Genomic DNA, 15,962 nt, shown 5'->3' with positions numbered 1-15,962 from the left:
TTTTTATTTAAACGTAAACGTAATGTGATCGATTGTACTCCAAGTCGTTTAATTTGGTCTTGCAATGTATGATTAGTCATAAGTGTCATGGAATTTAGATTTAATTTGAAGCATGAATGACCAAATAACTATTTCTTGCAACGAGTATAACTTACTTTTTTTATTTTGTCTAAAAATACGTTAGTTCAATAAAATGATTAATCGAATTAAGTGAAAAAGATATCAAATATCGCTTGTACAATAATGGTACACAATAAAATAATTTTAATAGGTATAGTTTTTTCTAGTATTTATACTTTAATAATTATTGTAGTTTATCGGTGTAAAACATGCAAATGGAAAACCATTACATAGAATAATGATAATAATTCTATACTCAACTGCTCGATTAAAATAGTTATTTTTGGGTGAATATTTCAAATTTAGAGTAATACAAGAACTACAAAAGTTTGAAACTAAACATAAAAATCACTACAATTTAATGTTTAACTATAAGATAGTAATGAATTAAGTTAATTTGTATGAAAACAAAAAATATTTAAAATAATATTTTGACATACTAGTTACAATATGAATATTTTAAATTACATAATTTACAACTAAAACAAAGTAATTAATATTAAAATAATTATGTTTATAATTATTAACGAAATCCGAATTGTTATTTTTTGAATACTTAAATTAATTTAATTTAACCAGGAATTATTATTTTCAATAATATTTCACTTAGATAATTCTATTGCAATTCTAATATACTTATTGTTGAATATGATATAAAACGATTTAATTCATTTATTAACTAAGGGACTAACCTTAACATTTTTTTATAAATATCTATGATATCATTTAGTGTTCTACTATAAGAATTATTATATGACTAAAACAAAATATTTAGTGTATAAATATATTGAAAATAATCATTTTAACTGTTATTATATATCTTTTTTTTAAAAGTATAAAATTTAATTATATTTACAAAATATAAGATTGATATATTATTAATACTATAGTGTAAAAGTATTTTTTTACCATAAATTCGCATGGATCCTTCTACTTCGCCCAGCGAGTTTTTCGTGATACATCTATAACTTCCATAATCTTCTAAATTTAGAGATCGTATAGTTAGTTTCATATGTGCTTTGTATCCATCTTCATTGATTACTAAATGATACTTTGGCCCAGAAAATATCATATTCCTGGGATCTTGGAATGACCAAATGCTTATTGGTCGAGGATATGCTTCAGTTAGACAATCAATAGTGACGTCAGTACCCAATGGGGCACCAACTAATTGATTTGGTACCACTAAAGTTGGAGAAACTGAAAATATTTAAGTAAAATAAATATTATATTAGCAGTATTTTATGTTAAAAAAAAGGAAATAAAATTAATTTTGGGAGTTCTATATTTTTCAATAATTATAAAATTATGATAAATACATCAGATGTTTGAATTAACTATTTTTTATTAGGTTCTGATTTTAGACTCTTGTAAACAAATATATTAGTATAAGAAGACTTACTAATCTGAAGAATCATCAATAAATAAAATGTAAAAAATAATATGAAAATATATATTTCAACGCATTTTAAAATAAATCATACTAAGAAATATTATAAATCGATTCTGAGAATTTCTAAAAATATATTAATGAAAACGTCATGTCTTGGACCATTAAATTAATCAATTATTTAACTCCAAATAAAGAAAACAAAAACGAGTAAGTTTTTACTTTTATTAAAATCTGGTAAAAGCGAATACATTGCTAGATTTATGAAAAAATGTAATCGATTTCGACCATTTTGTGAATATTAGTCAATATAATATTAATCATAAAAACAATAAAATATAAACAAATTATAGAACGAAACATATATTATTTAGGGAGTATAATATTATTTTGTTTGAAGGGAAAATATGTTGAATAAGAACGGTTGAAAAATGACAACAGGTAGGTGTATTGTGGTGAATATTTATATACCTAATTGAAAAGAATACATGGAATAGGTAAGTAAAATTTCACATTTTGCAATATTTTCGTGGAGAGCCATTTCAAAGAAAATCTAAAGGAATAAGAAGAAAGTCTTAGAATTAGAATAAGTTCATTATTAAAGTAAATGTTTTACTTTAAAAATTTTGTGCGTGAGCACGTTTAATAAATCGGCTTGTATACGTCAATAAATTCCAATAGTCATCAAAAAGTACTGCAGCAATTTTACAAAGTGGTCAGTAAACTTCTTAAATGAATAAAATAAAAGCAAAACCAACCCAAATAAATACATTAACATTGGTCGTATAGTTTAGTCCCTTTAAAATGAAATCTTTCAAAAATCGAAAAGGTTATACTCGTATACTAAACGTAAATTGAAAAGTTAACTAATAACAAACAAAATACCAGACATCATCTATTGTAAATTATTTTAGTATTAGTAATTAGTTGTAATAGTATTCGATCTATTATAATAAGTCATCTTAATTTATTCAAAGTTTTCATTGCAATAGAGATAACACGACATTTATCATTAGTTCATAATTAACTAAGCATCCACTATCTCATAACATAAGCTATTATAAGGACAGTAGTTTTTTTTTTTTTTTTTAGTGATTTTATGTCATATTCATTGGTGTTTAAATTTTTACGAGAATTCGATAAAGTCTTTGTCGTTTAATATTCAAATCAAAAATTATTATTTTCTCAAAAGTCTATAAAATTAATTTTCAAAACTTAGGAAATAATAATCAAATGCGTGAACTAAAAGTTTTCACGTGACCTATGACTAATTTCGTGCCATTTGCAAGTGTTACGTTTATGAAAGATAATTGGTATTAAATTATGGGTGTGGCATATAATTTGTAGTTCACAGGGTTGATTTTGTTCAATAATATTACATTTTAGTTGGTAAAATTTTATTAAGTTATTTTAAATACTGTGCAATAATAAATTATGAAAGGTACCTATAATTTTGTTATATACCGTTACAAATCCGTATTTTTTAATCATCAAACCAAAGGCTTATAAAAAATTAATTCAAAGTTAAGCATATAATATTAAAATTATTTATCGATTTTATTTGTATCAAATACTAAGCAACTGTAATAGTTGTATAGTAAAAAAAGAATTATGAAATAAAATATAAATACTAAATAAGAATAAATGAACTATTTATATTCAAAATTACCACGCAAAAAAAAAATAGTGTTAAAATCATTAACTTAATAAGTAATTCAATCAATTTAGCGTGTTCAGTTTCAAAAAAATATGTATGGACTCAAAAATTAATGACACTAACTAATGTATCTCAACACTTATTATAGCACCAGTATTGATATTAGTCTTATAAAATGTAATATTTTCTTAGTTATTTCTAGAACAAATTTTACGATTTTATTATTATGGTACGTAAAAGTTATTACATAACAATATTAAATCATTTTTAATAACGTTTTTAAAATTATTTTTACTGTTGATTATTTTTTTGTTATTATTCAAAAAGAATAACCATCAATAATTATTATACAGTGTATACTATCTAACATTTTTTATAGTTATCTTAAAATATTAGCACTACTACTGAACGTCAAAATTTTGATATATTTATGCATTTACGCCAAACTGTGTTACGTCTTAAATATCCAATTTTTTGTCTGTTTTATTTTTATTTTTTGTAGGAAACAAGAAAAGTTTTTAAAGAGAATTCTTCATTTTTATATTCATCATAATTTAACTACGTACCGTGAATTTACACCGAATTAATAAGTTTTAAAAATAATATTCTACAGTTCTTGAAAAAAAACATTACCAGGTATTTTTTATATATAAATATTTTTTTTTTTAATGAAGCAAATTAAATAATGTAGTATTGGAATTACGAGAGCTGTATTCTACAAAACTTTTATAACTTTCAAATGTAGAATTTTACCGTATTATAATGTTTGCAAATCTGTATACACTTAATTCGAAAAGATTAATTAGTTTATTAGTTTAATAAGTTAATAATTGCCACTTTTTTTTAACTGTTTCCAATTACCATGTAAAATTTGTCTGCAAAATTATTGAATAACATTTAATACTAATTTAAATACTAATGACTGTAATTGTTTATAGAATATTTGTTTGATTTAGATATTTTATTTGTATCCGTAATAGCATACAATTAATAATTTGAATAATAAAAAAAAAAAAAAATAAAAAATTGTAAACAACCAACAGTTGTCAACTCTCGGTTTATTGTATAAAGCAGTATTTCTCAACCAGTGAGCCCAAATTCGTTATGAATTATATTTCAAACGAAACAAAATACATTAAAAATGTTGACATGATTTACAGGAACTAATAGGTATTTTATATAATTTCTGTGATAATTAAAAAGAAGTAATCTATTATCGATATATTTTAAATGTTTTATATCACCAATTAAAATTAAATATTGCCTAATATTCTTTTTATTTTATTGTGTGCCATAAAGTATTTCATTACTTTGATAGTGTGTCGCCATACCACAAAGGTTGAGAAAAATCGGTCAACAACAATTATTTTAATATATTACATTTTAATTAAAAATACAGCAAGTCATAGAAATTGTTACAGCCACAATAACAACATGATATCTACTGATTTTAATTTAATAAATTATTTTGATAGCATTGTGTAAAAATGGACAATTATTTAAACATATGCTTTTAGTAAAAAAAAAAAAAAAAAATGTCCTATATCAAACGGTTTGAGAAATGGATGACATCGACGTCTGGATACCTACCACAATTTAAACAGTTTGTGCGTTATACATCTTTTCAACACAATTATGCCGATAATCGTTAAAACGCATTGTTATTGGTCGCGTGCAATCATTTTTAAAAGGTCTGTGTGTACACACAATGATAGTGTTTCACACACAAAAGGTATACGATGTGTTATTACACCCGTGTAACTTTGGCGTGACTTCGCACATCAGATAGACAGGTAATTCATTAAAACTAGCGTCGTGCATTTACAGAGCCGATGTGTACGTTTTAATCGAGGTTACGCCAATAAACTAAAAGTTTTATCAGAGAGAGTTTCAATTTTCTCGTGGTCCAAATTCATCGTTGTCATTATTATATACACGTTTGAGTGGCTAACTAACTGTTAAAGATAAACAACAATTATTCAAATATTCATCGCCACAACTCAAAGATATTTCGATACTAATAATTATTTTTTCATCATTTCCTTTTCCACGGCACAATATTATTATTATTATTATTATTATTATTAAAGCGTATTATTATACACCAGTACGATTTGGCAGCTCGACGGATTCGCTCTAGTCAGATACAACAATGAAAGACGTTACACTGAAAGAGTCCTTCTGAATTTCATCTCCCGACAACCCTTCCCCCTCTGCGACCAACCATTTAAAATATCGTCCGCTACGAGACAAAAACACGCCGATGTCGTTATTTTTTCCGGTTTGACGATTTGCAGTGTACTATTTTTCTATTATTGTTGTGCGACAGCAACCGATGTTATAATCACCGCGCAGTTTTCAACGAGAAACTATTTCGTATATGATATGGTGTTTCGACAGAATATGGTTGGTTTTCGTTCGACAAAACTAATAAAATGTTGTCTGTCCGCCAAATCGCATGCTGTGTGTACAACACTATAAATACAAATAACTTATAATATCGATAGTATTATGAATTAATCTGTTTGTACAACGCACTTCGTTAATGGTTAAGAATAATATATACAGAAGGATTTTTGATTGATAATAAAAATCAGGGAATCATTCACAGGGAAAATGTTCGAAGTTATGTATAAATTATTAATTTAACAGTTGAATATTAGATAGATATACTGTGTATAGTATTTTGATATCTTTACAAAAAAAGTAAGAAAAAAAATGGGCTTAGCTAAAAGATTAAATCGGATTATTTGTAAAATATTCAGTTTGTTGCTTAAATAAAAAATAAAATAAAATATTATTCTATAGTAGGATGTTTTTATTTTTTTTTTTTTTTTCAGGATAATATCACCGAACGTTTTAATTATTCACTTTAGATGTGAAAATAAAACTGCTAGATAATATTAGTTTTGTTTACTAAGTATTAAATAATATTTTTAACTGTCAAGTACGTTATTCAATATTTTACATTTGCGAGCATAATATTTAATAAATTACAAACCCATCAAGTCTTGTTGCATGTTCTATTACTTGTTTTGATTTTGCGTGTGTAAAATATATGCAGCAGAGTACATTACGTAAGCCATCGAATTATTGAAACAAATTTATTTTAATAATATTCGACATGTTTATTTTTTATACATATGAATGAATAACTAATACAAATCCAATCGAATAATCGAGCGTTACATTGACGACTTATTTAAGTTTAATATAGAATATTAATAATTGAATTAAATTTTTATCAATGTAATAATATTATTATTTATTAAAAAAAGGTGTATTTCTTGTATCATTTTGATATTAGGATGATTTGTTTATTTAATTGATTATATATATTTATTTAACGGGAGTGGTGTACTGGTGTCTAGCAGTACAATTCAAACAATTATTTATTACAGAAAACATAAAACCAAAGTTCACCATACAATAAAATAACTAATTACTTATACTTAATTAACTTTTAACAATGTTTGCAATTTAAAAAAACATTTAATGTAAGTTTAATGCTTACATTCGATGTCGAGAACGATTCTTTTGCTGACCGATGGTGGAACACCATTTGATGCAATACACAAATAAGATCCCATGTCAGCTCGACTAACTTTGGTCAGGTTCAGGACATTGCCGTGTTGCTTTTCGACTGTAAAACAATGCGTAAACAGCAAAAATGAATATCATTACAAGACAAGATTATTATGATAAGAGCAACGAAAGTTCGAAGTGTCATCTCTAAATAATATTTATGTGTACAATTATCTAAATGTAATTTCTGTTGCCTGTGTGTCTCCTCGGCACCCAGACGCAAACATTATTGTCCTGGAAGATAATGGTTTTAATAAATAATATTGCTTCAGTTTTGTTATATATAGTAGCACATGTATGTAGTATGGAACACAAAAAAGACACCTATAATTATGTCATAACTATTATTATTACTTTAACTGTTAAGAGCCAAAAGTATAAACTGTTATACTATGAAACCCGTCATAAAATATGTATATACATTTTCGTTTCACATTCTAAAATGTTAACGTTTATTCCTTTCGATATATAATGTTTTATTTCTTACATAAATTACGTGTAAATATTTTCAGAAAATATTTAATAAATATAAATATCAATGATAGTGTTTTGAGTCACTTACATAAAAATTAAAGATTTTTATACTATAATGTACATCATTGTTTACTCAAGGATATATAAACAACTAATAAATATATTATTTAAAATAAAAAGTGGTTGATAATAACGATATTTGTTTTATATGTACCTATAATCTTGATCAAATATTTTAAATGGCAAAACAGGATTGAACTGACAATAGTTATTGTTTTAAAATTTTTAATTGTTTTAAATTTATGTACCATGTGATATAATTCACAAATATGTAATAAGTTTTATGAAAATAAAATTTTCTGAGTGTGACATGATAGATCAAAACTATAAAAGACAAGTAAATTACTTCATTTGATCAAATAGTGTATATATTTAAGTATAATATTTTTGAATAAAGTGATTGTCTAAAATATAAAAAATAGAAATGAAATAACTAATTCAAATTATATTAGAACGACTACTTTAATTTATTTTTTGGCTACGATGCACTACTTATCTAAATGAACACTCTCGAATTAACCAAATTACCGAGGAAAATAAAATAAACAAACAATTTTATTTATTTTATCTCTTATGCTAGTAGCTAATATTATCAAATGTATTTTTTTTTTTAATTATAATTATTTTAAATAAGAACGAAAATTATAACATCTATAGGTTTAGTTTGTACAATAGTAAAAAAGAGAAAAAATGTTAATCGTGTAAATATTTTTTTAATAGTCTTCGCCTTAAAACACGCAGCGTGTAAATGGAATACAATGTTGTGTAATTGTGTTAGATATTTATATATAATAATTTTTCAAGGTTAATTCAACAGTATATTATTATTGCGAACATTTTTCTAGAATTCATCGTACATGCACGCGTGATTTTTGTTTGTAAATAATATATAAATTAATGTCAATTTATTTTGCCTTGCCAGATAACAGGTGAGCAATTGTTTAACGGATGTTTTGTCAGCAAAACCCTTACTGATTATCTCATTAATTCATTGGTGTTACGTTTCAGGCCAATGAAGTGTGCCCAAAAAATTGATTTATCTTGCTAACATCCAAACCAATCACGAAGCTGTCACGTCGATTGTAACCGTTGGAGACAATTCAATTCTACGAATCGTAATCTAATTTTATAGGTAGGAAAACCGCACAACTGTGTATCCCTTGCACTTATTTTACAACAACCTACTTGTAAACTAATCCCATAAACTTTACCTTCAGGGAACACTTAATGTTGCATCACATGACTTAAGCTTTGAAGTTATTTTTTTTATGATTTGTTGTTATTATATTATATATATATATATATGTGTGTATGTGTATATAAACCATGTATATCAGCGATTAACCGCATCGCAAAACGTAACTTTTTCAACGTCCATTAGCAAAATATATATAAAAAAAGGAACGTTGATAAACTTTCATCGTAAAATCTCACTTTCGATGGAGATTATTTTTTTGCATATCTTGGAGTAAAATATAATTTTTTTACTTAAAAGACTTTACGAAAAAAACGCCACGGAAAAGTTAATGCTTAACTTAGGCACTGCCCTGGAGTGGCACTAAAAGTAAATAATCGTCGATTATGGACGACATTTTAGAAGTGTAACCTCTATACAACGAAGTTAAACAATAAAACTCAATACATTAAATTGTGACGTTCAGTTAATTAATAATTTATCTTAAGCGTATAAAATATTTAACATAAAATTACTGTGTGTCGTTTAGTTGTAATAAAGTGAATACTCAAACAATCAAAATAAAATTTTGTATAACTACCTTTACGAGTGGTTTATTAGTAATTAGTATTTATTTTCGTAATAATTATCTTCTAATTTTAAGCTGTTATAGAATAGTTTTATATACAAATATAATATTATCAAAACATTACTAATTAATATTTTATTTCATTATTAAATAATATATAAAATGCCTTTAATTTTAAACTGCATTAATGGAAGAAACATTGATGGATACCTAATCATTGACAAAGTTCAAAAGATCGAACCTAGTTAACTATAAAAATCTATTAATTTATTAAAGACATCAAGTTAAATATGATTTGAAAATAAATATGGAAGGAGACTTCTGTCAAAATTTATCTATCTTTTCGGAATATTGAAAAATAAGAACTACGTTTTTTTCTTCATAATATTATAAAAAATAAAGTTTACAGGATGCCAATTGTTGTGAAACTATTTGCTTTCTTTTTTTTGGCCCACGTGCAACAATGCAAACTTGCACTTAAACAAACTAATCGTATGTTGTTAGTTTTAACATCAAATAATTAATATTAGCCTGTAAATAAACTTAAATTATTTTAACTTATATTAATAAGAAAATTAACTGTGACGATTAAATTTTGGCTCTTTTGCGGAATTTTGATTTCCTGTGATGTATGTACATAATTTTAAGTTGTTATATTTTCGAATTCCATAACTTACGTTAATATTGTATTAAAACACTATAAAACTATCGCTAATGCTCTCAACTTTAAAATAAATAAATTAATTTTTAGGTTAAAGCTTGTAATACATGATTAGTTTTGATAAACGATAACTTTGTATATTTCGAGTAGGTCAAAGAAAGAGCACGTCAAGTTGTGCGCTTATCTTAATAAAATATTTTTAATTCAGTGTTTTTTTTTTTTTTTTGTACTATGTTAGTTTGCTACAATTATAGTTAAAAGTAAAACAGGTATCTTATACAAATTAAAAATTTATCATATAATAATTTCCACCTACGTCGTAATAAATAAAATATATTATAAGCAATTCAATAATTAATACCTGTCAAAACAAATTTATCAGAATATAATACGTGCAAATAAAAATTATCACATAAATTAAATTACTGTTTTGTATTGGAAAAAGTGTCAGCAAACGATCACTCATCATTATTACTAGCATTAAAATATATTTTGACATATTTTGGTTATTCACTTTATTAATTTGTTTTATACAATCCATATACTATTATGCACACAGTATGCGCATATTATAATAATTTATTAATAAATTATGTTGTGCTTATATTTATTTTAAAATAATAATATAACGTAGGTATCTAAGTGATTTGTGCGATATATACTATATTGATTATTAAGTTTATATTATTTACTATAGGTAGTAATATACATAATATTATTTTTAACTGTTTTCAGTATCTTGATATCGATAATTGAGACATCAAATATCTTGAAATCAATTTATTGTAGTTTTGCCAGGACCAAAATGTAATGGACGATTTACCATTGGAAAAAACTCAAGTAGATATTCAACTTTTACGGTACATAATATTATTACTAAACTTGCCAAAGGAAAAACTTATGGCAATAAAAAATAACTCTGAAAATACTGGCCAATCGAGATTCACTCCGGCTAGACAACATATAACAGGGTATGTATACATGTGTTGGGTCAATATTGTTCTTTGAGTATCATGTTATGTAGGTATTGTAATCTTACATAAATGTAATAATATCATGTCTTTTATATGGACGAAAATTGACTGTTTAGGAAATATACATTATAATTAAAAAACATCTGTTCGTTCAAATTCCATATTTTTAAATAACAAATAGAAAAGAAATCATTAGTATATCACTAATAATTTGAAAAGAAGTATATTTATTTTAAAATTCCAAAGCATTTAATAAAAATTGATGCCTATTACCTGTGATACGTCTATAATATATTTCGGGATAAATATATATTAGTAAGAATCTTTATTAAATTTAACGATAATATATATATATAATAATATAAATTAATATATTATGTGGTATATTCATATGTATATATAATCCAAAATTATTGTTTAAATTATAATTTTACGAGACAAAATAAAATATTTTTAATATAAATTACTTCGGTTTGTTAAATTTTTAATTTCCATTTATATTTTTTTTTTTTAAATCAAGTTACAATTTACCTGAAAATATACAATAAATTATACATAAAAATCACTTTAGAATTTATCGTAACTTAACAACATAATTTTTAAAATATTTTATTTGATACAATTAATGTATTAATTGTATTAAGCGATTATTTATTAAATTAACTCCTATGATATTTAATCCTGTATTAATTTAATTTTTAGGAAATGTGTAAGCAAGAAAAATGTCAACAATAGAAACCTTTTAGAAGAATTTGATCAAACCATGGCAAAATCAAATAATAAATATAAATAAATAATTTATACGATTAAATAATATGTAAATATAAACAATAGTTTGAATTAACAAAAATCAATATTTAAACTATGATAATTATATTAACTTGAATTGTGCGTAGTTAATTTTCAATATTTACCTTTTTTCCTTTTATCCACTGTTATATTGAATCCATTTTCTCTTTTCCACACAATTCTTGGTTCTGGATTACCTTTTGCTTTGCATGTAAGTGATATATTGAGGCCTTCTCTCACGGCTACAGTTGAAGTAGAACTTTCATCGTCCACTATGTTTGGTGGCACTGTTAACATTTAATTGATTAATTTACTTTATTAATTCTTATCAATATAAATGACAAAAATTTGCACAATACCTACATAATTAATGAATAATAGGAACTCTTCTCAGATTATACGAACTTATCAATATAGTAATAAAACTTATAAAATTGTATATCATAATTTATAGTTAAAGTGCATATAAAGAAAAATTGAAAAAATATAAATTATTCGTGTATTCTAAATACTTATATATATATTATATATATATATATTATTTTATATTTTATACATTTTATAATTTTTATTTAAAATATGAAGTAGAACATTTTAACAAAGATATAATTATTTAAAGTTAAAATATTAAAAACAGAAATAGTATTAACTTAAATTTAACCATCAATATTAATTTTAATAGCCAGAAAATATCAGACATTCTTCAAATTTAGTAATATTATTTTATTTAGTTAAATTTAAAATTTACAATTATATTTATCGCATGATTTATGATAACATAAGATAATATTATCACTAAAATTTCGTGAATATTAGATTTGTATATTTAACCATTCTTTGTATTTATGAGTTTTTGTTGTTAATAAAACTGAATAAAAATTTATATTTTTTTCCTAAAGCACACAACTTGTTATAACATACTTTTAAAACAAAAGATTATGGAAGTGTTATCAAACTATAGTCATAACTAGTTTAAGTCGTCTAACCTCCTCAATAATAAAATAATTATTTATAAATCAATGTTAAGGCCCATTTGGGCTGATGGATTAAAAATATCAGGTCGTGCCAAATAATTTGAATAAAAAAACTCGAAAATTTCAATATATTACCCTCCGTTTACTAAGTTCTACAATTTGGTATGTTTCTTACAAATCACTACACAATAATCTTAAAATTAAAATATTTACACAAATTATATCTTATTGTTATAAAAAATATTACTCCAAACTAGTCGCTCATACCAACTCATTCAAAGCCATTCAAAGCGGAGCCATTTTGCTAAAAAAATCCCCCGTCGATTAAAAAGACACTTGTGTAGGGATTTATATAATCCTTAACCATAATTCTACTTGGGGATACTATAACTAGACAACCTATTTCCTTTTGTTATATCATCATGTAAATGTTATCCATACAATATTAATATTTTATTTGCTTATTTTACGTATACTAAATATTGCAAATGTCTTACTTTAATAATAATAATATTAAAAAAAAAAAACTGTGTAACTCTTAGTAATGTAATAATTTATGTTATCAAACATATATAATAGTATATAACTAAGTTGATAAACATTAAGCTTATCTATAAATGCATTAATGGTTTAGTTTTGAAACTTTTTACTTAAATAAATATATATATTTTTAATAGAAAAAGATGAAAAATCACGGGTATAAGAAACGTATTGGACGCTTGGTAGAAAAGAAAGTCACAAATCATAAACAATAGGCTTATGTCAGGTATTTGACAGTCTAAAAAACGTAAGTCAATAATACATTTATGCTTCTTTATTGAAACGTCCAGTATTGTAGAAAATCATTATTTATATCGGTAATGTTTATATGAAATCCACAATGTGGTTTTTCATTATTTATTACTTATGGTTAAATATAAAATTGAGATATGGCTACAATTTATTTTATAAATTATTCGCATTTGTCTTTATTGCGGTACTCTGAAAGTCTCGTTATAAAACTTTTAAAATCCTTAACGTCTTACTAGTAGAATTATTATTTAAAAAAAATTGCAATTATATTATCAGTTAAAACATAATTCTTACGTCAGATATATTAATAAAAAGATAACTTAGAGTTTATGATACTAAAATGAATTACTATACTAAAACTTTCAGCTCAAAATTTGTGAACTATCTTACGTCCAGATTTTAAAATTCTATACCTTTAGTAATTAGCAAAAAAAAATTATAGACAAGAATTTTCATATCAAAAAACTTATTTTTATAACTATTTATTATTTCTTCTGTATTAATATAATAATATTTTTCAATATTTATATTATTTTACATATTTTAAATTATTTTATTTGTTTATGATTAGATATTTTAGAGACATTCATATAAAGATCTCTTTTTTTTTAATTTGAAAATTCTGTTTAAGTTTTATTTTATTTTAAAATTAATAGGTAAACTGATAGCTTTTTTATTTATTAAAAAATTGAACGATATTACATTACTTTTCTTACTTATCATATTTTTTTTAATTACCATGTATTACATAATTTATTATTTCATTTTTTATTTTGATAACAAGATAATATATTGTATGCTTAAAATAAACTTTGTGTTATCGATATGTTTCATATAAACATTTCAGGTTGTTGATTTTTTAAAATTTTGATTGTATAAAAACACTTTTTACATATTAAAATATTTATAATAATTCAGGCCAGATATGATCGTTTTTTCTTCCGTTGATTAAATAACTTCTCATAAATCAAATTTATATTAATATTTACTACCTATATATAGTATATACTTATTATAAAATATCATGTTCCGTATATAAATGACAAACTCATACCTAATAACTATATTATAATGGTATGATTGTATGAATAATAATAATTTATTTAATAATAATATTTTAATAAAATTTAATACGCTGAATATAAATATTAATTTGTACTGCTTAATTGTCTGTGTAGAGTGCAGTTATTACGATGAAGATAATACACTGTTACTAGTAGACAATGTAGTGGATAAAATATCAAACAAATAAAAAACATTTTCTCATGATCCGGCTTTACTTTTATGCTCAAATATTTTAATTGAACGTTATTTGTAAATCGCACATCAAGAACCATGTCAACCACAACCAAGAGAGTTAAAAGACGATAAATTTTCTTTAAGAATACAAGGAAATCATTCAAGGCTCTAAAAGCAACATTATTTTTAAAAGATTCCAACTGAAGAGTTTGTCAAACGTAAATGGTTATCTTATTCTTCAACTGAGCAACTGAGGATTAAGTTTTTTGTGTTGTATGCAAACTATTTGATGCAATCGATGAAAAGTTCAACTATGATTCAAACGACTGGAGACATACTTCTTATTAACTTGATAGACATGACTTATGAGTTATGAATCATAAAGCATTCCCAAATAATTTACAATTTGAGGTTAGAAATGATATGTATTTGTTTAATCGAAGAGTGTATAGTAAAATCTTTATATGATTTTAATACCAAAGTTGAGAATATTAGACATATTAAAAAAATAATATTTTAAGTGTTACTATATCTCGCTCGTTAAAATTAATCTTTAAGAGGTCATAATAAATTTGGTTATCTAAGAATCAAGGAAACTTTCTTGAATTAATTAAGCTTATTGCTAAACTCTCTTTTCAAATCGCTACACTTGAATCTGCCGAGATAAAAATCGATTGACTTATTTATCTAATAACATCCAAAATATAATACTTTTAGTTATGAATGATATTGTTTGTTCTCAAGTATTAAAAAAAAAAGTGAAGAAGTTGGCATTTTTCAATCATGACTGATACAATAACTGATATTTTTAATATAGAATCGTTTTCTCTGGTTTGATTTACTATGCGATATTCGCATTAAATATGATTTAGGCTGGTTAAATAATTTATCCACAAGTTGCCTCAAAAACGTACGATAATATTTTTAGAAGAACAAAATACTTTAAAAAAATGTTATTCAAATGATAGAGTTCTTAGAATAAAAAATCTTTTTTCAACACGTTGGACATCACATGATAAAGCCATTTTGGTTATTGAAAAAAAAATATTATGCTGTAATAGTTTATTGAACACCTAGAAAATATTGTCAAAACCTATGAACTACTATCTACAGCTAAAAATTTTTTTAGAAATCATGTCTTTTTTAAATTTGTTATAAATCTTATATTAATGAAAAACACTTTTTCATTTACCTTTTCCTTTATCAAAACACTTTCAATCACCATCTATTGATTTATTTAGCACTATACATTGTTAGTTCAAAAAAAAAAAAATAAATAAATAAGAAATATCAGAAAAGTTAAATGTGCTAATTTATTGATGGAAGAACTATAAGAAAAAATCTTATTGCAATTGATTTTTTTTTAAGCACTAGTTCAACGGGAAAAAAGGATGTTAAGTGAAAATTAGATGTATTTTCACTTAACATCCTTTTTTCAATCAATGTGTTAAAAAATTAGACAATAACTTTATAACAAAAGTGTA

At 23.9% G+C, this 15,962-nt stretch overlaps 1 protein-coding gene across 1 annotated transcript in view; it reads right to left on the bottom strand.

Moving 5' to 3' along the window:
• The window catches only part of LOC112595012 (lachesin-like), a 121,202-nt gene that overhangs the window by 43,549 nt on the left and 61,691 nt on the right, over positions 1 to 15,962 (bottom strand). The window contains exons 4-6 of the mRNA XM_025340077.1: positions 11,599 to 11,760; positions 6,682 to 6,810; positions 1,030 to 1,320 (exon numbers count right to left, since the gene is read on the bottom strand). Of these exons, the coding sequence (XP_025195862.1) occupies positions 1,030 to 1,320; positions 6,682 to 6,810; positions 11,599 to 11,760 (582 nt within the window). The remainder of the gene's footprint in view (positions 1 to 1,029; positions 1,321 to 6,681; positions 6,811 to 11,598; positions 11,761 to 15,962) is intronic.

Source organism: Melanaphis sacchari, unplaced genomic scaffold (genome assembly GCF_002803265.2).
Source record: "Melanaphis sacchari strain LSU unplaced genomic scaffold, SCAv2.0 Contig24_pilon_pilon, whole genome shotgun sequence".
NCBI lineage: Eukaryota > Metazoa > Arthropoda > Insecta > Hemiptera > Aphididae > Melanaphis > Melanaphis sacchari.
This window is presented reverse-complemented; position numbering and strand designations above follow the sequence as displayed.